The 25,761-nt window shown below is 43.5% G+C and overlaps 1 protein-coding gene across 9 annotated transcripts in view; it reads left to right on the top strand.

The window, feature by feature from the left end:
- The window catches only part of SCN8A (sodium voltage-gated channel alpha subunit 8), a 114,956-nt gene that overhangs the window by 20,681 nt on the left and 68,514 nt on the right, over positions 1 to 25,761 (top strand). For 4 of the 9 annotated variants that reach the window (XM_037884003.2, XM_043533203.1, XM_043533200.1 and 1 more), the window contains exons 1-2: positions 23,935 to 24,769; positions 25,029 to 25,157. In XM_037884003.2, the coding sequence (XP_037739931.2) occupies positions 24,690 to 24,769; positions 25,029 to 25,157 (209 nt within the window). In that variant the 5' untranslated portion in view covers positions 23,935 to 24,689. Of the gene's footprint in view, positions 1 to 4,940; positions 5,271 to 21,434; positions 21,554 to 23,933; positions 24,770 to 25,028; positions 25,158 to 25,761 lie in introns of those variants that run through there. The other 5 variants (XM_043533199.1, XM_043533198.1, XM_043533201.1 and 2 more) reach the window with 3 other exon arrangements.

Consider the following 25,761-nt stretch of genomic DNA (forward strand, 5'->3'; position numbering starts at 1 on the left):
GACAGTGCCTGAGAGGCCTTGCTATCTCATAGATATCAGTGGCCTATGTGAAAATTGTGGGTGGCTGAGTTGTTTCCAAAATAGAAATGTTCCTAGCACAATCAAATCCCTTTGGGAGGAGTGGGTTAGGCAATGAGCAAGTCCTGTAGACCTTCCACTCTCTTTATCTCTAGTGGTGGTCCTTGCAGAACAGATGGGGAGATGCACTAATGTGGCAGCCTGGTAGAAGAGGGCACAGTTGCTACTTAGGCAGCACCTGTCCACCTTTCTGTCTGATCTTTTAGTGGCGTACTTTTCACTATACCATCTAAATGTACTTTGGTAAACAGGCTCCTGGACTGATGGTCTAATATATATATATATATATAAAAAAATAAAGGAAGGCTTTGTGGTTAAAGTACTGAACTGAGACTCAGGATATATGGGTTCTGTTCCCCAAATATATAAAGGAAACAGACCCCTACTTTCTATATATATAAAAGGGAAGAACATTTGCACAGAGCTGCTGGCCACTCTGCTATTTGTACTGCACTTGAGCAGAGCTAGTGTGAGTCTGTTTATTCACACTGAGAAACACTCCCCAGCAGCTGTGTAGACATACCTACCCTCTGTGCCTTAGTTTCCCATATGTACAATTGGGATACTAGAACTGCCCTGCCTTACAGGGATGTTGTGGGGGTAAATTCATTAAAGATTGTGAGGTGCTAGGATACTGGAGCCATATAAGTATCTAAGGCCTGGTCTACACACATTATTATACCCATCTAAGTATTTGTTAGGAGTCGGGGTTTATACCAATGTGGTTAACTTGGTATAGCCCTTAGCATGGACACAATTTTATATGTGGGTCAGACCACTTAAACTATGTCTGTTGCTAAACCAATATAGCAGTACAAAAAGTGTGTGTAGCTGAGCCCAAAGTTAGAGATCACAGCCTAATTCTCTAGTGGGTTGAACCAGAACATTGAATCTTGTCTTAGATTGTAAGGGCTTTGGGAAAGGGACTATCTCTCTGTGTGTGCAGAGCCTAGCCCATTGTGTTGTGGCTGTAGGCATTTCTAGAATACAAATAATAACTGAATCTGAAGTTTGTGTCAATTTCTGAATCTGAACCAAAGTTTTCAAACTTGCCTCGCTCTAGTTTAAAGCACTAAGGTGAAGTCTGTTTCTCTGCTGTTACAGTAGCATGAGCTACTTAGTCCCCTAATGATTTCCATTGTAATATACTAATTACTTCAGCATCATTAAGAATTTGATTTCCAGTCTCCCAATTCCTCCAGGTTTCTAATGGATAGACCCAGTAGATCCTTCTTGTTCTATGTGGAAGTGAAAAGAAATTGAAGAATTTATTTGCATGCGTTGCTTTTGTCTTGAGTGCAGCTTCAAAGATCTTGAAAATAGCCTTGCTGAGGGATGAACAAAACTCAGGCTTTGTGCAATTCATAACACTAGCAAAATGCTTATTGTGGAAATTGGTGTGATTCTATACACACAAATAAATGAGCAAGAAAGAGTTTTTGTTGTTGTTTTAAAGATGGTGCTACATGTGTAGTCAGAAGAAAGATCCTGCGCAGATACTGTAACCAATACATGGGCACAAATTCATGCTTGTTGCTATGCTGCTTAGCTACATTGAATTTCACAGCGATGACAAGGATAGAACTGATTAAGCCTGACCCTCGCCCTCTGCTCCAGAACACAGGCTCCTGCCATGTGAACTAAACAAGAATCTCCATTAGCTATTGGTTGTATAGATTATATGACACACATTCTATTTCTGAGTGCCTGCAGTCGAGGTAATTAGCAGGTAATTAGACACACAAACACCCCAGATAATATCCTTGTAGGTCCATGCACTAAAGCCTATTGCGCAAAAGAAAACAATTGCATTAAGTAAGGCAGCCAAGTTAGTTTTTGTTCCCATTACGTTTGCGAGGAGGGAGTCAAAAGCTGGTGTTGCTGAGTATGGTGGGAGGCAGGGTGGGTTTGGGATGGTAACAGCGGTTTTAAGAACATATGAAGGCTCATATCTGGCCTCTCAGTTTTCACTTGACTTGATTTTTCCAGCCTCAAGCATATTAGAAGCATGAGATTGGCTTGCCTTTGTGAGATTTTCAAAATTAATACATACGGGGTTCTTTATTTGCCTTCTGTTTTTTGAGCCTTCACATTTTACATTTGCAAGCTTTTTTCACAACCAGAGAGCTAGAAACTAACTTTTTTTAGATGAAAACTGAGGTTCTCGTTTAACCACAGGACTTCAGAAGCTGGAGCTTTAAGGTGTACACCAAATAACACACGAGCTGGCAACTTCAGCCATACAAATACTATTATATCCTGAGGTAAAAAGCAGGAGCTGCCAGAGAATCAGATGTTGTAATTTACTCAGGAAATTGTTACCTCCAGCTTTAACTACTTGGTAAAATCTCCATGATCAGTGAACCCATAATTGGTTGTACACATTCTAGGTTGGTTTGTTTCTGTAAGTGACAACACTATCAAAGTAGGAAACTGATACTCTTATTATTTAACTCAACATTGCATGGCTGTGCAGAGTAGCGTGTGTGAGAAGAGGGTGTGGGGTTAAGGATTTCCCCTCCCATCCTGGCCTAGCTACCTGCATCCAACTGCTGAGGGAGCACATGGACCGTGTGGCATATGCTCCTGGCAGGGAGGGGTGAGGACTACCTGGAGCCATGTCTCACCAGCCAGGATTATGCTCCACCCTGAAAAGGGCTTTATCTGAGTATACTATTTCCTTCCTTCTCCACCCCGCTGCATCTCCCACTCCTACGACACTCACTTTCCCTGCAGAAACCCCTTAAGGGGCATTGTGAGAGTGGACCTTGCTCAGGGCTGGACACAAAATGCTCCAGCCTGCCCTTTATGAATAAGTACATTCCACCATCTTGATGACCTCATTGGATTTGAGGGAATCTTGCCAGGATGAAGTTATTCCAGGTACATCTTCAAAGCTGAGGACTGCGTAGGCTGTCTGTGACTGACTTCATGCTGGAATAGCTGAATCATAATGATTCGGCCCTAAAGCAATCATTGATTTCAAGGAACATGAAAGTCATTCTTTATTCAGAGGTCCCTGGCATTAAATATCTACTGTAAAAAAAACTCTGTGTGCGCGTGTCTCTGGGTAACAAGATCTCTGTCTTTTCCTGGGCAATCCGTTGTCTTTAAATGTACAAACCGATAGTGTGCATGACTTTCATATGTAAATCTGTGTCTGACATCCAGTGACAATTTTGTCTTTCCTCTTGAAACTCTATGCCCCTTCAATATTCAGGTTTCCTCCCTTAAGCACCAAGCAGTGTCTGTGCTCTGTTGTAGTCCAGCCTGCAATGCTGCAGTGCTGTTGCATCAGTGCAAGGTTTCTAGAATTCCTCTGCCCTCCTCTTCCCAAGTGTGAAAAGCTGGAATCAGTGACATCCTCCCCTTATCTCAGAATTGCAACACATTCTTATTGCTCAATCTCAAACAAAGGACTGGCAAAAGGTGTAAAACTTCAGGGGTTTTCTAGGAGTGCTGGATCCAGACAAAATGATTTTCTAGCTACCCCCTTTTATTTGTCTGCTTTTAAAATGGAGTTCACTTAATACCTTATAAACGCTCTCTTTGTGGGGACAGTGCAAAACCTACTGAATACAGGATTGTATCTCAAGGCAAATCCATCTGACAAACTTCACCAATGCCCTTGTGGTATATTTTTGTAGTTATTTCACAAATTAAATTTAATAGTCATCCTAAACACTTTAAAAAAAAAAAAAAAAAAACAGTGGTGCTGATTTGTTTTGTTTTTTCCACAACTCATTCAGCTTTGCACATGGCAACTTGATTAGACCCTGATCCTACAAGCTGCTATGAGCAGGTCTGCTGGGGCTCTGTGTGGGTGCAAAGGGTTTGCTCCCCACCGTAGCAGCTTGAGGGTTCGGGGGCCTTAGTCAGTTGTGCTTCTGTACTTAATCTCCTTCACTTTTCTTGTTCTCATGCACCGGCACAAAACTGCAATGTTTGGGCTGAAAATGGTGCAGTGGGGATGTTTTTGTCTAAACAGCTGCATGCTTTTTTAAAATTATGATTATATTTTGTAAAGTCCTTTTTTAAAAATGAAAAACTTAATTTGGGGGGCATAAATGACAATATTTGCCCCCAAAGCCCATTAATTGAGTGTATAATTAAAGGGTTTATAAGATTTGATCTTGCACAGCAGAGGTGTGGAGTGTTGCACAAATAAATACATAATAAGAAGTAATAAGCATGTTGAGGAGTGTAGGAGAATTCAATCCTGCGTTAATGAGCATTGCTGAGTACTCCCTAGGGGCCTAATCCAATGCCCGCTGAAATCAATAGGGAAACTTTTCATTAATTTCAGTGGTATCAAATAGGGCCTGGGGGCCAGGCTTTCAAAAGAGCTGAGCACCCAACGTGCACCCAACAAGCTGAGCTTTTGAAAAGCTGGCCCCAATTTACTCCTGCTTAGACTCATGAGTGAAGATATAGAGGGGTGCACATAGCTAAGAACTTTGTTAGCATGATGAGAAACTCACTTAAACCCATCCATCTTTAGATCTGTCCAGTTTCCCACCACCATTTTCTGCCCCTGTGCACTTGTGAATGTGGGGTCTGACATGCAGCAGACTGAGACAGAGTGCCTGCCCTGATTTGCTCCTACTCGTGGCTTTCACTTGCATTGGAGTGCATCAGCCTTGTACATCCTGCTGTGCAAGGGCTTTTAGGATCAAGGCCAAAATGAATCATCATTGGTTCCCCATGAAATGTACTTGTCCATCTCTAGTGCAGTGACTTACTATTTGTTTTGTAAAAAGAAAAGGTGCCACAAGTACTCCTTTTCTTTTTGCGAATACAGACTAACACGGCTGTTACTCTGAAACCTATTTGTTTTGTCTGTGCTGTTTTATCCCATGCAGAGTTGACCTGTCCTGGGTGCAACATAACTAAAGAAGCTGCTGCAGGATGAAAAGATGGCAGCACAGCTGCTCGCACCACCAGGCCCTGATAGTTTTAAACCTTTCACCCCAGAATCTCTGGCTAACATTGAGAAGCGTATTGCAGAGGAAAAGAAGAAGAAGCGTCCAAAGCAAGACAGCAGCCATCGGGATGATGATGACGACAGCAAACCAAAACCTAACAGCGACCTGGAGGCAGGGAAAAATTTGCCTTTCATCTATGGGGACATCCCGAAAGGCCTGGTTGCTGTACCACTGGAGGACTTTGACCCTTATTATTTGACCCAGAAAGTGAGTCTGCAGGAGAGATGTTACTAAAATCACCTTTTTCTTAGGGAATTGCAGGTTTGGGTGATGGAAGCCACCTTGGTAATGTGGGTGAGGGGGAATGGAATCTTTATGCCAGGCTTGTGGTTTTTTAAACTTACTGTTTTGACCTTGTGTTTAACCAATATTGCTTTTGTCCTTCATGAAGCTTCAGAACAGTTATCCATCTTATCAAAGAGAAGGTTAAGAGGTGACTTGATCACAGTCTGTAAGTACGTACATGGGAAGGTTTCTGACAGAGGACTCTTTAATCTAGCCGACAAAACAGAATGAGATTCAATGAAGCTAGATGAATTCAGGCTAGAAATAAAGTGCAACTTTTTAACAGTGAGGATAATTAACCATTGGAACAAATTATCTAGGGACCTGGTGGACTTTCCATCACTTTAAGTCTTTAAATCAAGATTAATGTCTTCTCTAAAAGATATGCTTTAGATCAGTTACATGACATAAACTTGATGCACGAATTACTAGATGAAACTCTGTGGCCTGTGTTATGCAGGAAGTCAGACTAGCTGGTCCTAATGGTTCTTTCTGCCCTTTAAAATCTATGTATATAATATTTGGTGAGTGGTCTGCTTCTCAGGTGGCTCTGAAAACTCACACTTGGGATGATGTTGGCACCTTAACAGATTTCAAAGCAATGTGAGTTGTTATTGCAGTAAATCCAATGGCAGCTGCTACCCTAACGCAGGACAGTAGAATTCATGCAGAAAGCTGTGTTGTCTCGATTAAAGAGGGGTCTGCAAATGGTGGTGGAAGAGACTTTTTCTCTTGGGGATAGGTTTAGTTATTTGTATGGGATACAGTCAACCTTTGATCTGAATGGAATGGTGGGGCAGAATTGTGACACCCCAGAAGAAGAGGAATTCTTTAGGTTGATTTAAAAAAAAAAAAAGTAGAGTCATAGGGATGAAAGTAGGAATGGGAAAAATGAGGGTTATAAATCAGGAGGGGCTTCCTGATGGTGGACTCAGCTAGGAAATGGAATAGTCTCCAAAGGGAAGTCGTCATAGTAACTGTACAGCACTGCAGAGGTGCTGGTGCTGGGAGGGCTGCCACACCCCCCTGGCTTGATGTGGTTTCCATCATTGGCAGGGTTTACAGTTCGGTTCAGTGGCTCTCAGCACCCCCACTACAGAAATTATTCCAGCATCCCTGCAGCAGTGAACAATCCTGTTCAATGAAGGGGACATTGCCATTGGCTTGCATGGGGGACTAGATAACATAATACCAAGCATCTTTTCTATCTCTGATTTCTGTGACTGTCTTACGTGGAGGTCAGAGTTTGGATAAACTGGGAAATCTACAGGAAAGATGCAGGTTGGGATTCTGATTTCACCTGGGAAGATGGAAATTTGACTGTTTGTATCGCAACTGCTCGAGATAAATATTGGTCAGTGATTTTACACGAGTTTGAGGTGATCAGTTAACTGCCATGTAAAATCAATAACTTATTATGGGCTACTTAATACATATTTTATAGCTTTTGTCTTAGTGTCAGATCTTTCTTACCTGTCTCATGTGAGTGGTCCTGTGAGCATAAGCACACTACTCACATGTGTGTGGTCAATTGGATTTGGCCCTTAAAAATTTGATACACCTCATAATTTGTCTTGCATCTACAACAGCAAGTTTAATGCTTGCTTCTGTGCCGCAGTTGCTAATAACAATACAAGCGCTAGTGCAGAGCAGAATATGGTACTGGGAATATCTAGGTCCTCTCCGCACTAGTGCTTGCATCGGTGCTAGCACCAATGTAGCTGCAGTGATGCTGAGAGCCAGGCACGAAGTTTGCAAGTGTTGATGCAGCCCTTACAAAATCTTCCTGAGGGTTCTGCCCTGGCAGGTAAGTACGAATGTACATAATCGTTGGGAAATATTTCCAGCTGTTTGGATTTTTATATTCCAAATACACAGTGCTATAACCTCATCCTGTTGTGTGGGAAGAATCCTTAAAATACATAATCCAGGTTTTCCTCCCAAGTGGTGGAGCTTCTGTCAAATAGTTTCAGGGTGGAAAGTTTGGAAATGTGGAAGCATGCATCTTAGGGGCTCCGTTCATTATTCCCTGTGCCTAGTGCAGTCATTTGATCTGGGCAAAGTGGGTAAAAATGCTACTAAAAACCTGAACAATGGGAGCATTTTGTACCAATTTTTCACTGGAGTGAATGACTACACAAGGCGCAGGCCAACAGAGAATTGATTCTAGGTCTTCAAGTGAGATAGAGGTTGGAAAGGGATGCATTGGAATTGTGGGGTAGTGTGTGAAAGTGTGATGTGGACTTCCACCCTTCAGAGCTTTGGGAAAAACCTTGCAAGCTGTCCCAGTACTTCCCCAGAGGAAGGAATCGCAGATGAGCACCACAAAGAAAACATGTTTTAATAATCTTTTAAGGTGGGAAACGTTAATTTTTTATCTGAAAAGGCAGCTTTGAAATAACATTTTGTCTGGAAATAAATCTGGAGATGCTCTGTCATATCCCCAAAAAGAAGCTGGGATTTCTGTGCATAGCCACATACAGAGTTTCTGCAAACTCAGCATACATGCCATGCAGAGAATGTGAACTCTTTTTGCAACGGGAACAGCTGCAGATGTTGGAGGGGAAGGTTCTAGATATCAATGACAAGCTTTTACAGCCCAGCTGACCTCATGCTTATTGCTCTGTACAAAGAACCTTTCTCTCTTCCCATAAATACTAGAGCAGCCTATTTATTGGCTCTTTTCGTTTGCATCCACTTCAGCATGTATAAGATTTAGACGTGTATCATTTCTTCATATAGCCAAAGACTCTAGAGCTTCCCACAGAAAAAGTTTTTTTAAGTCCATTTAAAAGAAAAGCCCTCTCAATCATCAGAAATTGCAGATCTGTTTGAATAGTGGGAAGTTTGCCCAGATTACATTCCCCCCACTCTCCAGCATTTGCCAAACAGTTTTAGAACATGGATTTTTTCTTTTAATGCTAGGTACACAGGATACATAGGCACCACAGTGGATGGTTGCTTTTCCCTTGTGTTAGGAACAGCTGTAGCTAGTGGTAATCTTGATTACTGTCAGCATTCAACTGAGAATCTTAACTTCTCATTATCCAGTTGGCTAATAGTTATAGGCGAGGCACTGGGAGTCAGAACTCCTAGGTTCTGTTTCTAGATCTGTGAGTAGCATTCCTTGGCCAAATCACTTCACCTTTCTGTGTCCCAGTTTTTCCATTGTAAAATGGGGATGATGATTCTTACTAGAACTGGGTGAATTATTTACTCATAAGCACAATTTATTGGACCAGTTAGTCCCTTTTTCCCATTCATGCAAAAACCAGTGAAGATTTTATCTGAACAAATTGCAGTTTCTGGGACTCTCCATGAACTGAGAACTTTGAGTTGTGTGTGATTGGTCACTGGAGGAATATGAAGTTTCCATTTTCTGACTGGATGTTTTATACTTTTGTTCATGTGTGCATACAGGGATTCAGGCAGGTAACATCATATTTCCAAACAGTCAAAGGGATGAACACAAACTAATTTTAAGAGAAAACAAGTTTAAAAAGGGCAGTAATATGATCAATCTGAATGGTGAATCAGAATTTGCAAATGCGTTTTCCCATTGCTTGGCCAACTTTATCACTCCCACCCACAGGGATGGAAGTGAGAAGTAATTACTCTTTTTATGAAGAGTTTGAAGATCCTTGGAAGAGAGATGCTATAATAATGCACATGGTTATCTCTACCATGAGAGGAAGCACCAGGTCATTAAGTTGCATTGTCCCTGGTGCCCTTTCTTCTCAATCCTCCACAGGATTTTAGTCACAAGAGGGGAAATACTCCTTACCTAAAACTGTCTTGAAAATACCCTTTCCCATCCATGCTCTTGAGACCCCAGACACGGCCTGTATATCAAATGATGTCAACAGCTGAAATGAATGAGGAGAAACTGAAAGCTTCCCCACATGACAGTATGTATCATGTATGCAGTGTCATTGTAGTCATGTTGGTCCCAGGATATTAGAGAGACAAGGTGGATATTACCTTTAGCAGAATGTGGGCAACATGGAACACACCCAGAAGCACTGCAGGAAGGAGGCAGAGAATCAAAGAAGGGAGACAGAAAGATTGTAAAAGAAAAAATGGTCTACCTGCTTTGGATAGGTCCACTTTGTGTCTTCTGAGCTTCTCTGGGTGGCCCTACCTAATATATAGCTTGGGCTTCCCTTTAAGCTAGAAAAATGCCACCCTGGGGAGGGTGTGTGGGAAAACATGGCTTAAAATTATATGAGGGGTGAGATTTTGTGAACTCACAGTTGCTTTTCAAGGTCCCAGTTCAGCAAGGGACTTCAGTAACTGAGTTATAGGCACCAACTCCATGGGTGCTTCAGGGCTGGAGCACCCACAGAAAAAAAATTATTGGGTGCTTAGCACCCACTGGCAGCCAGTCTACCCCCCTGCCTCCCAGCGCCACCCACCGGTGGCCCCGCCAATCAACTCCTCACCCTCCCTCCCAGAGCCTCCTGCCTGCCATGATCAGCTTCTGCGGGAAGAGATGAGGTGGGGGTGGAGCGGGGACAGAAAGAAGCGGGGTGGGGGTGGAGGCTTGGGAAAATGGGTTGGGTGGGGGCGGGCCTGAGGCAGAGCGGCGGGTTGAACACCCCTGGGGCCCGGAGGAAGACAGCCTGTGAACCGAGTAGTCCCACTGAAGTCAGTGGGTGAAGTCCTGGCCCTTTTCAAGTCGATATGTCTACTCAGAGGGTTAATGTTAAGCATGTGCTGAAGTATCTTGCTGAAATGGGGCCTAAGTTGCAAAACCTCAGAGTCTGAGTTGAGCCCAGGTCTAAGACCTCTCAGTGAATAATGGGATAATGGAAGCGAGTTCAGATTCTGGAAAACGTATCCTGTTAACAGGGAATAAGTCTGTGGGTCTTTTTTTTTTTTTTTTTTAATTATTTGCCCCTCTCACATGCCCCTTCTCCAATGCAAAATTTGGAGGCATTTAGCTGTCACTTGAATTAATGGTTGGTTGTGTTTTATTTATGCAATCTTTGCCCATCAAGTTTGGCTGGAGAGTTCTTATCAGATGATGGCTCTTTTGGAGGCCATGTTGTCCACTGTATTCGCACGTCCCATGGGTGTTTTTTTATAATTGAGCATGATGATCGTGGCTTGGCTCTAAGGGGCTGTGGACCCTGTAGGCCACTGGCTGGGAATAAAGAAAAGAAATACAAATCCTGGTAATGTCCTTTCTATTTATAAATACTTTGGTACTATCAGGATGGGGGGACCATATATGAACCTATATAGATTGATATCAGCAGGAGTTATGGGTGCTCAGCAACTGTGAAGCCCAGCCCATGAGAGTCGGGTGGCAAAACCTAATGTATTGGCTAAGGTCACCTGTGACTTGAGGGTGTGCACCTGAGGATCTCACTAATGTGCATGGGCCACTAAAGTGATTTGCATCTGCATCAAGTCACATGCCCTGTTGGAATGAAGCCGTCCTGCCCAAAATGTCACCATGAGTGAGTGTATGAAACTGGGAGGTAGTGAAGGGATATGTGAGATGAGTCAGGGAGGCCTGTCCACTTGCAGCATGTGCTTCAAGGACCCTCCTCCTATGATCTCCATGCTGGTGATGGCAGAAAAGACTCGAGGTGCTACCGCTGGGCTCTCCATGCCTTGTGGGGGATGCAGTGAAACGTTCAGATGGGGAGATGTATGAAGCATAAGGTTTGAGCTGGTCTCTTGAGTTTCCAAAGAAACATCCCTTCCCAGGGCTGTTGTGTTTAATGTGTTTCCCCAGGGTCTCTCTGTCTGACCCACTTTAATTTGGGAAGCAGAATCCAGGTCCTGGACCAGTCGTCACTATCTTCTCATAATCACAGCAGAGGGAGGGAGACTGGTGCCCAGTTAACCTAGGCTGATCGCTTCTTCCCAGCTTGCTTTGGGAACGGGGCTAATGGGAGACGAGGTCATATCTGCAATGTTTGCCTTTTATATAGCTGTTCATGAGACATTATTGTTCATATAACAATTATATTCCTACTAGTGCAGTTGCACCTAGAAGCTCCCAGCTGAGATCAGCGGTTCCTAGTGCTGGGCACAGTACACACACATGATAAGAGACAGTGCCACCTTTTTAATGTCAACAGACAAGACGGCAGGTGGGACAAAGGACGGGTTGTCATCCATGTTCTACAGATGTGGGAATTGAGTTCCAGACAGATGAAGTACCTTATGCAGGGTTACACAAGGCGTCTGTGGCAGAACCAGGAATTGAACCCAGGTCTCCTGGGCTGCTGTTACTCAATGTTGCTTTTATTTTGTTAAAATCTCTCTAGAGAAGCATTTCTTTGAAAGGCAAAATAATTTTAAACATTTCACGAGATCCTCCCCCTCTCCTCAGCTCCGCCCCCGCCCCAAAAATCCCCAACCCTGTGCTCTAAATAAGGTTAGAAGAAGCACAAAATGTGGCAGAAGATTTGTCCTTAACCCTTACTGAGGAACAAAGGGACAAATGCTGTGCCTGGAAAATGAGCTGTCTGATGTATACAGGAACCACATCATTCAGAGCCAAAAAAGGCTTAAAAAAAACTTTTGTAGAAATGTAGGGCTGGAAGGGACTTCAAGAGGCAGGACCAAGTAAACCTAGACCATCCCTGACAGTTGTTTGTCTAGCCTGTTCTTAAAAACCTCCAGTGATAGGGATTCCACAGCCTCCCTTGGAAGCCTAATCTAGTGCTTAACTATTCCTAGAGTTAGAAAGTTTTTCCTAATATCTAACCTAAATCTCCCAGGGTGATGTCATGTGCAGATTTTATAAGTGTATTCTCCACTCCATTATCCAGGTTGTTAATGAAAATGTTGAGTAGTACCAGACTTAGGACAGACCCTTGCTGAATCTCCCTGGATGCATCCTCCCAAGCTGATAGTGAGCCATTGGTAACGACTGCCTGAGTATGGTCTTTCAACCAGTTATGCACTCATCTCATAGTAACTTCATCTGGACCATATTCCCCTCATTTGCTTATGAGAATGCCATGTGGGACTGTGTCAAAAGCCTCTAAAGACTCTTGCATTTTCTTTTCACTTTCTGTATCATTCCCCAGCCTGTGGGGTGTCAAAATTCCTCTTAGTACACATTTCTAGATAGACTTTTTTGAATACAGATGTGGTAGAAATACATACACAGGCATTGCCACTAGAAGGGCAGCCCTTATCACTCACTCTTGGTAAAACTTGACATTAATGTCAACCGCTCTATTTTTACCTGTGGGAATGCAGTTCCATGCGTTCTCCACACTCTTCATTAAACCTTTCTTCCTCCCCTAAATCCTATCCGCCTGCGCTTGTCCTGCTTCTGTAGTCCATCCTAGGAGTGCTTAGTTTAAAACCTGCTTAAGCCTAAAGTAATTTAAACCTGCATGTAACTGGAATTATTTTTTACCATCTTATTAATCTTATCTCTGCACTGTAATATAACACCTATCATGGGCTGTACTGCAAATCACTAAAGTTATTTTAAAACAATTAATGTTTTCTAATGAAACCTGTTCCTATGATACCATTCCTTTTACATCAGAAATGTCCAGTTTTCCCCCATATAATATAATTTCCATCCCTAACATTAAATAATTAAAATGGATGGTTCCTTTTAAACCTCAAAAAATGAACAGCTGAGATTTTTGGGCAGTCAATTTTTCTATAAGGTACCTCTGTGCAAAATGCCTTTCTCCAGATGACTCTTGTCTCTGAGCTTCACCTCTGCAGATCGTGAGGCAATGAGCATTATGGCTTAAAAGGTCCTAAAGATGTTTTTGGAACTGAACCAGAAACCACTTTAAGTACATGCAGCCATTTTGAAATTGATAAGTTCTAATAAGTCAGCACTATTAAAAAAAAATTCAGACTAGTTTTTAAATTACCAAACACTTTGGCTTTCCTTTCCTTCACCCTACTCACTGCACCATCTGGAGACTTACCTAAGAGTTCACCAGACACCCTGTTAGAGCTAGTAAATTACAGTAGGGCACCTGGAATCATAAATGTAGACTCCCCAGTGACCAGGGTTTATTATTATTGATTTATTTATTATTAATTATTTGTATCATTAGTGTACCTGGAGGTCCCATTGTGCTGGACACTGTGCAGGCACACAATAAAGCAGAGTCCCTGGCTCAGAGAGTTTCCAATCTGAATAGATAAATGGAAGGGAAAAAGAGGGGATGTGATTTCTCCAAGGTTACAGAGAAGGTCATTACCCAGGTGGGAATAGAACCAAGATCTCTAAACTCCCAGTCCAGGGCCCTGCCAGTAGTCATCATGGCCTCCCTTGCCAATACTGCATTTGATATCTATTGGTTTGGTCCTTTGTGTCATTTTCTCCACCCCCTGCATCAAGCTGGAAAGGTTATATTAAAGGAGGTGTGGGAAAATTCTTTTAAAAAACTAGAAACTCAAAAATTTGAGGTTTTTCGTTTTTGAAAATGGTCCCATTTTGTGTGTGAAAATAGGGTTTGTTTGTTTATTTATGATTAAAAATAGAAATTGCCTGTGCTGGGATGTCTGCCCCTCATAAGGCCTGTCTAGGTTCAAAGGGCCAATTAACTCTGTGATAGTCGGCACCTGGAGGAGGGTCAGGGCTGATGAAGCCAGCTGGGGGAGGCACAAAGAAAAGCAGGTGGTGGTAAGGGGTGGTGGTAGTGAGAAGCCTTGCAGTTATTCTCTGGGTTTGAGAGGGAAAGGAGAAAACCCAGCACCTGGAGCCTGGCCTTGAGGGAAAGGCGTACCCACAGAAGGATAAAGAAGGAGCCTTGTAGAGGCAAAGTAGGAAGCAGCCCAGGGATGTAGCAGCAAGGGTTGAGACAGAGCAGATTTTGGCTACTGGTTGTACGGTCTCTGGGCTGGAACCTAGAGCCGGGGGCAGGCCTGGGTTCCACTACCAGCAACTGGGCAAGTAGTACAGACTGGGCAGTGGAGCAGAAGATTTCTGGGACAGTCATCCAATGGGATTTCGATAGCCTGGAAGGGGACAACTATAGTGACATGGCTGGAGGGCCAAGACACGAAGAGGGAGCACCCTGAGTCTGGAAAGAGAGAGAGACAAACAACAGGACAAGTGACTGAAGGAGGGGGTGCCAGAGCAGTGGTGAGCTAATTCTCAGGTGAGCCACAAAGAGGTGTGCCAGCGGTGAGTAGTGAACCCCAAGATACTGCCCCCCCCCACCCCACCTTTGTGGCTTTTTTCCATTTTTCAATCCAGGTTTTGTAGTTCAGGGATTCACAAAAGAAATACAAGAGTAAAAACTAAACTAAGAAATTCACTTGCCTCCTACTAAAAATAACCACCCCAGGTTAGCAGACACAAATCAACCCTTGCTGGATCAATCCTGTTGAAAAGAAAATGTACATTTACACCCAAATTACTCCATTGTGTTGGGACGTTATTGATTGGGGGGGTGGGGGAATCGAGTTACATGGTTACTGAGTTACATGGTTACCCAGCAAGAGTTAGAAGAGCATGTGTGTGGTAGGGAGGGCAAGTAGGAAGACCAGAACCTGCTACAGTTATTCACAAAAAGAGATTTCCCTAAGCTCAAGTAGTGAAGGCCTGTATTTTGGAACTCAAGTGACCGTCGCCACATGATGGGCCCTTCCCACTGTTGGAAAGTAGGAGACCTGGAATTGGCAATAGAGTCTGTGCGTGAGTGAACGGAAGAGGAAGCTTAAAAACCTGCTTCGCTGGGATCCTCGTTATACCCCGGCCGAGTGATGGTAACGTCATCTGCCTTATCCGCGAGAATCTCGTGGGAGTACAAGCTGGCACTTGCTGTTTCTTTAGGATGGAGAACAAAGCAAGTATGGAGTGTGTATGGTTTGATTCAGAGCTTTCAGGTCCTCCAAAATGGAAGTCGCAAAGGGAGTTTAGGTAAAGTGCTGAGTTGATTCCAAATTAATCCTGCTGGGTTCCAAAGCCCGTAGGAGCAAAAGCCCTGGCTGAAACAGTGTGGCTTGTGGATAAGGTATAGGTGGGGAGTTGAGAAAGCTGAGGCCTGGATTCTCATGCAGTGTACCTTGTACAGTAATTTCAATCAATACAAAGTGATTCTAATTAGGTAGCATTTTACACTGCTGTAAATGACTGCCCAAGATGCAAGCCAGTGTTGAAGCGGGCCTCTTTTTTTATATTAATGCAAATCATAATTTTTTTTTATTTTGGGATCACAGTCCATAAATCAGCATGCACTGCTATGGCACCATATAAATAACAGTTTGGGTTCTGGCCCTGCATTCTAAGGTTGCCATGTCTGAAATAAAAAAAACTCAGACATCCAGGAGAATCATCCTGAGGCCCTAAAACTGGACAGCTGGTGGTTTGTGCTGAGCACCCTTTCTATCCTGACCAATCTGTTACCTCAAAAAAGGGACCATCCTTGGAAAAACCTGGACAGATGGCAACCCTACTGCCTTTTTGTGCTTGGGTGAGTCATAGTGTCTTTGTGGCTCAGTTTCCCCATCTGTAAAAGGGGAGGTAATAAAATTTACCCACATCTTTAAAGTACTTTTGAGAGCCACACACAAAAACCACAATGTATCTATTATCCAATCTCTCCCGGTGCTTACATGGCCCTCATCAACCATCATATCTGAGCACTTTCCACTGCTTAAAAGGTATCAGTGTGGCAAGGGTTAAATGTTACGTTAGAAGCCCTGTGCTGATGAGAACCCAGTATTACACTTGATTGTGTATTGAAATCCACTGGCTCTTGTTGAAGAGGTTAGAATAGGGGGTGTAGAACATGAAGGGCCTTGATGGAAAAATGAGAAGTCCATCAGATTGCAGCTGAATGGGCTGGGCCTTTGCAAATGAGGCATATCTGGCAATGGATAGAATTATTGTCAATGGTATGCAGCCTGTAGATTGTAATGCCTTCCCTATTGCCTCTCTGCTGGCTGTGAACTTTGTGACAGATCTCCCACACAGGGGCCTGCGCTCGTGACAGTAAGAAAAGACAAGAGAATGGTTTAAAACCCTGTAAAGTTGGCTGTAGTGTGGCAGGCAAGTTCTCAGCGTCGGGATGGGGCTGAATCTCCCAACTTAAGCCCTCCCTCCCCCTGCGTCTTAGAAATGGGAAAAAAAAAAATGGCCTTTCAAAACTCTCTCATATGCCAGGACAAGCTATTTATTAATACTTGATGCTGTGATTTGTCAAGAGTCATCCACGGTACTTTTAAAGTGCCTTTTGCTGGGAGATGCACGTTCATTAGCTGTTGTGCTAACAGATGCTTTCCCCTGGGGACTAAACCACAATCCAGTTTTGATTTCTCCTCTTAACTAATTTACTGCTCTATGGTCTAATTTAGCCAAAGGAGCTAAAATATTTTGTTGCACTAGTGAAATGGCGAATTCCTTAAGAGAAATTATTGCTGGGAAACAACATCCGTCTTGGCAGAGGGCCCTTATGGATTCTGTTGTGTTGGGCTCCGTGAGGCTAAGGGCTGGGCCAAAGGGTAGGTTAAATACTGAAGAGGGAGTGTTTAGGGGGTTTTAGGCAGTTTATAGGCCTTGTGCTGGCCCTCTGTAGGGGGTGAGTTTCATTCTAATGCATGGGTTCTGCTGCATTTGGTCTGTAATGTACCATAAGAAACCTTTCCTGATGCCTGTAAGAAGATATGGTGCATGAGAGTTTAAACTCTTCAGTGCATACTGGCTGTTCCCTTCCTTTCACTTGAGTGGGAGGAGCCAGTGTGTTTTGCTATTGAAGGACTGTGTTCTGGACTCACCTCTCCAGTTGAATACACGTGAGTCTCACAGTGATGGTTTGTATGTGGTCTGCAGCCCATAGATACATTTTACATTCTTTGTGTTGGATTGTCCGCTTTTCAGGCAATGGGTTATCCTAGATTGTGCCCCGTTAGAATGCTGTGTACATTTGAATCATGACTGACAATAAACACTCTTAAGGGAGAGCCCAGAACAAAACCGCCGTGTACCTGAACATCTGAATTCTGCAGCTTGGGCTCTTTGCCAGTAGTTAAAAATGTTCATCTGTTTAACATGGCTCCAAGAACACTTGACAAGGGACAATAGCTGTACTTTTCTGGGTGCATTGCAAGGTAGTCTGAGGCCAAGGAGCAGGGGCCATGTGGCTCATCTTGGAGAGAAATTTACTTAATCCAAGAATCCTGGGGGGATTGCTGAAGAATCTTAACTTTACTTTTAGTAGGTTTAAATGAAACAAACGAACTGTCCCTTCTTGTGACAGAGACAGTGTAAACTGGTGCATTGTTACTTTACTGAGCTGGAAGAACAATCTGGTAAGTGATACACACTGGGGGAACGTAGATCCATATTTGGCAAAGGCTGAGCTTGAGTTAAATTGTACGACCCTGTTTTATGTGGTCCCCACATGTTGCTTGATTAACAATCTCCTGGAAACATTTTCCTGTTCTTTCTTCTCCTGGATTGTACTGTGCTTCCTTCTAGGCTGTAATTTCTAGCTTGTATTTGGCTTGCGCTGTTGAGTACAACTCACTGTTGGTACAGTGAACAGCACAGCCTATTAACCAATAATGAAACCCAAATAAATTATGATCCACTTGGTTTTTTTCTCCCCTCCCTCCACTTCCACTTATCTACCAGGGCAATAACATCTTAAAAGAATATTAGCAAGGATGTGGCGTGTGATCCTCTGCTTGCCGAATCCCTGTGGACTGTTCCTCACTTAATTATACATTTCTGAATGTATTGTAATCTTGTTCCCAATCAGTGCTTCCAATATCTCTCCCCCACAACTGGGGTCAGACTAGCAGCTTCTCTTTTGAAGTTGGCAAGATCCTCCCTTTCTTCGTTGTTAATTATTGGAGCTTTCTAGTTTTCTGTGTAAACCTGACCCTTATGGCTTTCCTCTGTCCTACTTCCTGCAGGATTTGAGTATACAATTCCCCTAGGCCTGGAGTCTTGTCAACTGTGAATAGTCTCAACTGCTGCCTCACCTGCTCCAGGTCCATGGGGAAGAACCTCTCCAACATCTTAGCAGCTCATACCTGTCACTGCCCACACAGATTCCCAGTGTTGGTGTGAACAAGTCTGTTTAGACTGGAGAGTTTTTCTTTGTGCTAGTGTATGAGAGTAAAAGTGTTCACATATTATGGGCCTTACCCAACTCCTGTTGAAGCCAATGATAATCTTGCTTGTTGACTCTAATGGGAGCTAATCCTAGCGCTCTAAGGTCTGGTCCACATACAGAAGTTGGACTGGTTTAACTCTCTTATTTTGGTGGTTGCCACATGCGTGCACATACTCCTTCATTGATGGCTCTCTGGACTTTGAACTCAATGCAGTTCATAACTGCAGCACCTGTGAATCATCTAGAGTTAAACTAGTAATCCAGTGCAAGTAATCCTTCCACTGCTGTCTTACAGTGCATCAGTCGCTGCAGAATTGACCTGTCTGCTCACCTTTCTGAGCTTCACCTCTTCAGGCTCTGGCTGGGGGTGCGGGCTCTGGGGTGGGGCTGGGGATGAGAGTTTGGGGTGTTAGGAGAGTGCTCTGGGCTGGGACAGAGGGGTTCGGAGGGCGGGAGTGGGATCAGGGCTGGGACAGGGGGTTGGGGTGCAGAAAAGGGTGCAGGCTCTGGGATGGGGCTGGGGATAAGGGGTGTGGGGTGCAGGAGCGTCTGAGCGTGGCAAGCCCCTGACCATGCTCCACAGTGGGAGCTCGAGGGCCAGCTTAAAATGGCTTGTGGGCCGTAGTTTTCCCACCCCTGATCTAGGCCCAGATCTACAGCAATAGCCAATGAGTACTCAGCACATCTGTGGAGGGAGAAAGCAGGCACTGCATTGCTGTGTGGAGACTCAACATGGATCCTGTTGAGTCCACTGGCTTTTCTGTAATTGGGCTCGTTAACGGGCCCTCTGCGGGATGGGGCTGTTGCATTCAGTGTATCCCATATGAATGTTACGTTGCATATACCTTTGTAAAGCAACCTTGTCTAGATATGAAGCCGGTAAACAGCAGGCATGAAGGCTTCCTGCAGGTTGTACAGCTCAAACAGTTCAGCTTTTTATTTTTTATTTTTTTTATCGTGGTGATGCTGGGGAATTGTGTGGCTTTTGTGCTGCAGTGAGAGCTCTGGTGATGGAAATCCTCCATGCACAGAAGAGCCCTAGCATGGGCAGCGGCTAGGGTGACCAGACAGCAAGTGTGAAAAATTGTGACGGGGTGAGGGGTAACGGGCGCCTAGATAAGACAAAGCCCCACATATCAGGACTGTCCCTATAAAATCGGGACATCTGGTCACCCTAGCAGTGGCACTAAAAGGTTCTCTCTACTGCATGGCCAGCGTGCGGGAACTTAGGCCCAACAGAACCACCACCTTCTCATAGCCCTGTCTATCCTTCGCTTCTCTGCTGAGGTGTCAACAAGAGGGCCAGTTGTGGTTTATCTGTTTATCATAACTCATTACCACAGGTGACCCCTCCCTCTTGTGTTTATTTAATCAGAAATTCCCCCTTTTATATATACTGCTCCTTCTGTAAGCCTTTTAGCTGTGGAGTTGGTTCCTTCCTCGCTGTTTGTGCAAGAGAGACTTTCTTGAGTGGCCAATAGCTAATTGTGAATTGAGTAAAACAAGGATCCCTGAGTCCTGAGACATTCTTGCTTGATGCTGGCTGTAATCACACTGCTGCCTTTTAACTCATCACTCTTGCTCTGGCTCCTGTTGTGATGGAAGGGACAAGCAATGTTGCTCCTGAATGGTCTCATCCACATACACTAGACTGATGGACAGTGCATCTTCAGTAGTTGTCATGAGGGATTTTTTCCCTTTACAGGGGAGGGGCATGCTTTATATACTTGGATGGGCCTGGATTGTAATTTTTTATAGCTTCTGCAGTTGTCAGGTCAACTGTTGGGCTTTGTTCCTTACCCTTCAAGGGAGCAGAGCTCGGGGAATAAGGTTTTCACAACTCCAGGTGGGACAAGAGGGGCCACGTGTGAGGGGGAGGAGAGAGGTCAGTCTGACAAGGGAGGCCCCACACATGGGGGGAGAGGGGAGTGTCTGTCTGATGAGGTAGGCCACCATGCACTCTCTGGTGGGGGGGATGGGGAGGAGGGATGGATCGGTTTGACTAAGGAGGCTGTGCAGGGTCGGTCTGATGAGGGAGGTCACACAGGCTCTGGTAGGTTGATGAAATGGGTGATTTATATTTTGGGAGGTGAGGTCTGAGTAGGAAAAACCTGTTTTTCCCCAGTGGGTATTTACTTATCTAGTGTATTACACAGCTTGTATAAGTGCAAGGAGAGAAGCCCTGCCTGGCCCTTCCCAATACATTTTTACAAATATCTAACTGGGGAGGAGGAGGTAATGGCAGTACATGGTCATGGCTCGGGTATGTGCAGCATTATGCAGTGCGCTCAGCGCTCTCGGGGAGCAGCTTGCATGTCTGGGCTGGACACCTGGCTCTGCTCAGTTCTGCCAGGGCTGAGCTTCGGGATATATTTTTTTCTGCTTATGTCACTTTTCCCTCCTCCTTTGCAGATGATGAAGTGTGCTCTTGCACAAAACGATGCAGGGTGGCAATGTAATTAGCAGAACTGGGAGGGAGTCAGAGATCTATGAAACCCTGTGTCTGCCATATTTGAGATGAAGGATAGTCTTAGGTTAAGGTGCTGAACTAGGTCTTGTGGTCTGGGTTCAGCTGCTGGCTCTGCCACTGACTTCCTGTATGACCTTGGGCAAGTCACTTAGCATCTCTGGGCCTTGGTTCCCCGTTTTTAAGAAGGGGGATAGTAATACTTCCTTTTTCCCACTCTGTCTGTCTTGGCTGTTTAGATTGTAAACTCTTGGGGCCAGTGACTCTCTTCTGTTTATATAGTGCTTAGCACAAGGGGCTCTGATCTTTGTTTGGCCTCTAGATGATACCGTAATACCAGTAATAAGGATACTCTGGCATGCACATTCTACCATGGGGGCGGGGGGGACTTCTTAAACACTGTTCTTCTTAAAAACACCAGGAAATGTAATTCTTGTGTGACTTTTACATTCTTGCCTTGAAAGTTGTTCCATTTTTTCCTGTACATATGTTTCATATTTTGATTTTTCATGCATTAACTCTCTCTCTCTTTCTCTTTCTCTGCAGACCTTTGTAGTACTAAACAGAGGGAAAACACTCTTCCGATTTAGTGCCACACCTGCCTTGTACATTTTAACTCCTTTTAATCTTCTTAGGAGAATAGCTATTAAGATTTTGATACATTCATATCCTTTTTTATTAATAATTGACTTCTGTGCTGCTGCTGTTTACTGCTTGAAAAAAATCAATGACTTCTCCTACTACTTACTACTCAAAACTTATTTATGTAGGACACGATCCAACACTCAGCGAGGTCAGTGAAGGGGATCCCAATGGATTGGGCTCCAAGTGTATACAGTAGTAATTATTTTGTTTATGAATAAGTAATTATAGTTCCTATAGGCATGGCACATCCAGTAACATTTCATTTACAAAGATCCACGCTACACTGTGTATATGCACATCCATTCTTCCAGTACCCAAGGACCAGTAAATATGGGAAAAGAAATAGTCTACAGCTATGCTTTACAAGAGGAGTAAAGGTTTATCTAGCTGGTGAAACCATTAAATAAATTATGAGCCGGAGGTGCAGCCAACTGTGCTTTACTTATAATTATGTTCCTATTCATCTTTAAGTCTATTGGTGTCTCTCAAACCTCCCTCTATGGGCAGGTTTATTCCATAATGATCCACTTTCTCTGAAGCATCCGATGCTTGTGTTGTAAGAGAGAAGATACTGGATGAGATGGCTCTATCTAGTCTGGCAATTCCTAGTTTTCTACTCTGTAAAATAGACCTTGTGGAGTCCCAAGTCTGTGGTATCTCAAAAGCTTCCATATCAAATTGGCTTGGCTTACAAATAAAATGTGTGTTTTCTAGCTGCTAGTGCTGGAAACTTGATCTGGGAGTTGAACTGGGTTCTTTCTAGGTTATGTCTTGTTGCTGGTAAAAGTAGCTCTCACAGATGGACTAAGGTGCAATTGCGGGGTATGCATCTGACCATTTTGAAGCAAAGATTTTGCAGGTAGAACTGAAGCCTGATCCCAAGGTAATTGAAGCTGATGAAAACAGTTCCCAGTGGCTGTGGATCAGGTTCTTGGTTAGCAATTCTGTTGATGCCTGAGCCAAAATAGAATCTATCTCTATCTGCTGCAGCTGTGTTGCTCCTGAATCACTCTTAACAGTAAAGAGTAATACATGCTTATTTTTGTCTTCAGACCCTGCATATATGACCCTGAATACGAAAAAGGATCAGACTATTAGTAAGAAGGTGTCTGTTTACTTACACATTTACTTTTGATGGTAACTGCATTTTAAAAATATACAGAATTCATTTACGTATAAATATAAGTATATTCACATTAAAATCCTGTGACCTTATAAATAATAAAACATATTTACTTAAGAAATTCTCAAATTTAAGTTTGTGTCTAAAATATTCTAATCTGTGTGTGTATCTCCATCCATCCGTCCGCCCATCCATCCATCCATCTATAGGACTGGCAGTTTGGAAGCATATAGAGAGAAAAGTTATGTTTCGGTTTGATGAAGCTGTAATCATAATTGTAGCGATAAGCTGTGCTTCATCTTTCTTTCAGTTCCCTTGAATATAACACATGCATCCAGCACCAGGTAACCCTTCACTTTTAAGAAGAAATTATGTATGAAGGAATCTTTAGAAAATACAAGATTGACATATTGATGTTGCAAATGGAATTCTTGTGGTTATTTTTAGATTCTGTCCAGTAGGCTGTAAATCCTAGAAGGGTCCTGGTAAAATTGTTATATGGTAGGATTCTCAAAAATGCATCAGCATTTGAAATCAAGGCATAACTCTGTCCCCTTTGAAGACACTGGGAGTTTTACTGTTGCCTTCGGTGGAAGCAGAATTAAGTTAATGCTGACCATTTCTGAAAATCCCACCCTGCATGTATGAGTTCATGTTACTTTGGCAATGGGTCATTTCAGTGGATGTTAAGAGTGAGTTGCAAGTTGTCTGAACCAGATTATACATGATGGAGTTTGAAAGGGGCAGTTTAAGAGCCATAGGGATTTTTTCCCCCCGTTTCTTGTAGAAGAAAAACAGTATAAAAACCATGTGCTGCCTATGACAAAAACACCTTTCATTTTTTGAGTAACACATTTGAGACTTGTTCGCTTTTTGCTCATACAATTGATTGCCCCTGCAAAGGTGAGCAAACATATCAGGGGACTCATGCCAACGGATTGGACAGCTGGTCACTTGATGACAGCAGCTGGTGCAAGGTGGGCATACCTTCCTCCTTCAGCTGAATGCACAAAATCAGGAGAAAAAATGAAAATTTGGCTCCTAAGATGCTAGACTCTACCTGTCCAGTAGGATTCACTTTGCAGTTATGCATATCATATCAAATGCACCCCATGTTTCATGCAGTTGGAAAAACCCCCAAACTGAAATCCTAGCCAGATTTCTGACTGACAAGTGATGTAATACGATGCTGCTCACTCATTTCATTTACCAGCAGATTGTGTTGCTATTCCTGAATGTCGATGGAATTGTCTGGGGGGAAGTTTCACTTAAAGGATGAATGTAAATTGTTGTGAAGTACGAGACTGGGACTCTGTTTTATTTACAGGAGCGGGTCGGTGAGTTTCTCTGGCCTGTAATGTGCAGGAGGTCCAACTAGATGGTCATGATGGTCTCTGCTGACCTTAGTCTGAGTCTATTCAATGTACGTTACAATTCTACAGCCTTCATGATTAGTTCTAAGCCATAAAATGTCTGTTAAGGAGATGAGGCAGTATTTTTGTTTGGTTGCAGAACATGAAGCACATGTGCACCTTCTTCTGGTCAGTGCCTGGAGGCAGGACAGAACTGTGTTAACTTGCCATAAATATTAACTAAGGTGAAAACTCTGTGCTCCCTGTGCGTGTGCGCACTGCCCTTGGGAGAGCAACATCTCTCCGTTCACTCTTGCTCTGTCCCTCATGCAGTCATCTGCACAGGTATAAAGCGTATATAAACTGCTACCAATCAGAATGCAATGGAGAATCAGCCCCGTCGTGTCCAAGAGATCAGAGAATTGTGGGGAAACCAATGAGATAGTTAAATGGAAAAAAATTATATGAAAAAATGTCTCTTTTCTCCATCTCCTGTGACTGCTGGATGTTGTCTTGGCTCTTGTCCTATCTAGCTGATAGTGAATAGATCGCGGCTGGAAATTATTCTCATTAGAATTGTCTCTATATTGCAGTGAATTTTACAAAGATGTTTTCATACTGAAGTAAATAGCCAATTTAGCGTGTCCCTTTCTTCCTTGACTTCACCCTACATTATTTAGCATGATCATTATGTGCACTATTTTGACCAACTGTGTATTCATGACTTTTAGTAACCCACCTGAATGGTCGAAGAATGTGGAGTAAGTAGCATTTTTTTTTATCTTTCTCTTTTTAAATACTTCAGAAGTTTTTTTCCCTCAAATTCTTGCAGAATTTTGTTTCATTTATTCAATAAGCCTACTCTTGCTTCCGTTTAAGTCAGTGGGGGTAGGGTAGGGGTTTTATAACCTCTTGATTTCTTAAGGCTAATATATTTGAAAAGATTTTTTTCATGACTGAAATTATATTTTTACCACATTGTTCTTAGCAGAGTTCTGTTTTCGACTTCCCTTTTAACAGGTACACATTCACTGGTATTTATACATTTGAATCACTTGTGAAAATTATTGCAAGAGGTTTCTGCATAGATGGTTTTACTTTCCTTCGTGATCCATGGAACTGGCTAGATTTCAGTGTCATCATGATGGCGTAAGTTGCATTTACAGGTTATTCCTGTTACCGATTCTGTGTGTGTATATGAAATGTGGGAGGGGGTTGAATCTTCTTGTGAGACAGGTGCATAGGAAAAAAGAAAAAGTCAAGGAAATCTTTAAAGTGGACAGCAAAAAGATCAAAGTCTAGATTCTGTCTCTTATTTTCAGTGCAGTCCTGAGATAAAGACAGAGCTAAATGTAACTCCGCTAAAATTAGTGGAGCTGCATCTGCTTACAGCGGCTTTGACTTGGACATGTTTTGGGCAAATCACAGCTTTCTGAACATGCACCTATGGCAGCAGTGCCCAAACTTTTCTTGTTGCGCCCCTGCCCTTGCCAGTAATGGAATCTGTTTGCGCCCGTGCTCCATTGCTGCACAGCCAAGGCTTCCTCAGCAGAGGAGCTTGGGCTGAAGGCAGAGCTGGGGGCAGAGCTGGGGATGGGGGCAGAGCTGGGGCTAGAAGTGGAGCTGGACTGAGGGTGGAGAGGGAATGAGGGCAGAGGAGGGGCGGGGTGGAGCTGCGGCTAGGGGCAGAGCAAGGCTGGGTGATGCACCCTCTGCACCCCCCACGGTTTGGGGGCCACTTACCTATGGTGAG

The sequence above is a fragment of the Chelonia mydas genome, chromosome 20 (genome assembly GCF_015237465.2).
Source record: "Chelonia mydas isolate rCheMyd1 chromosome 20, rCheMyd1.pri.v2, whole genome shotgun sequence".
Classification (NCBI taxonomy): domain Eukaryota; kingdom Metazoa; phylum Chordata; order Testudines; family Cheloniidae; genus Chelonia; species Chelonia mydas.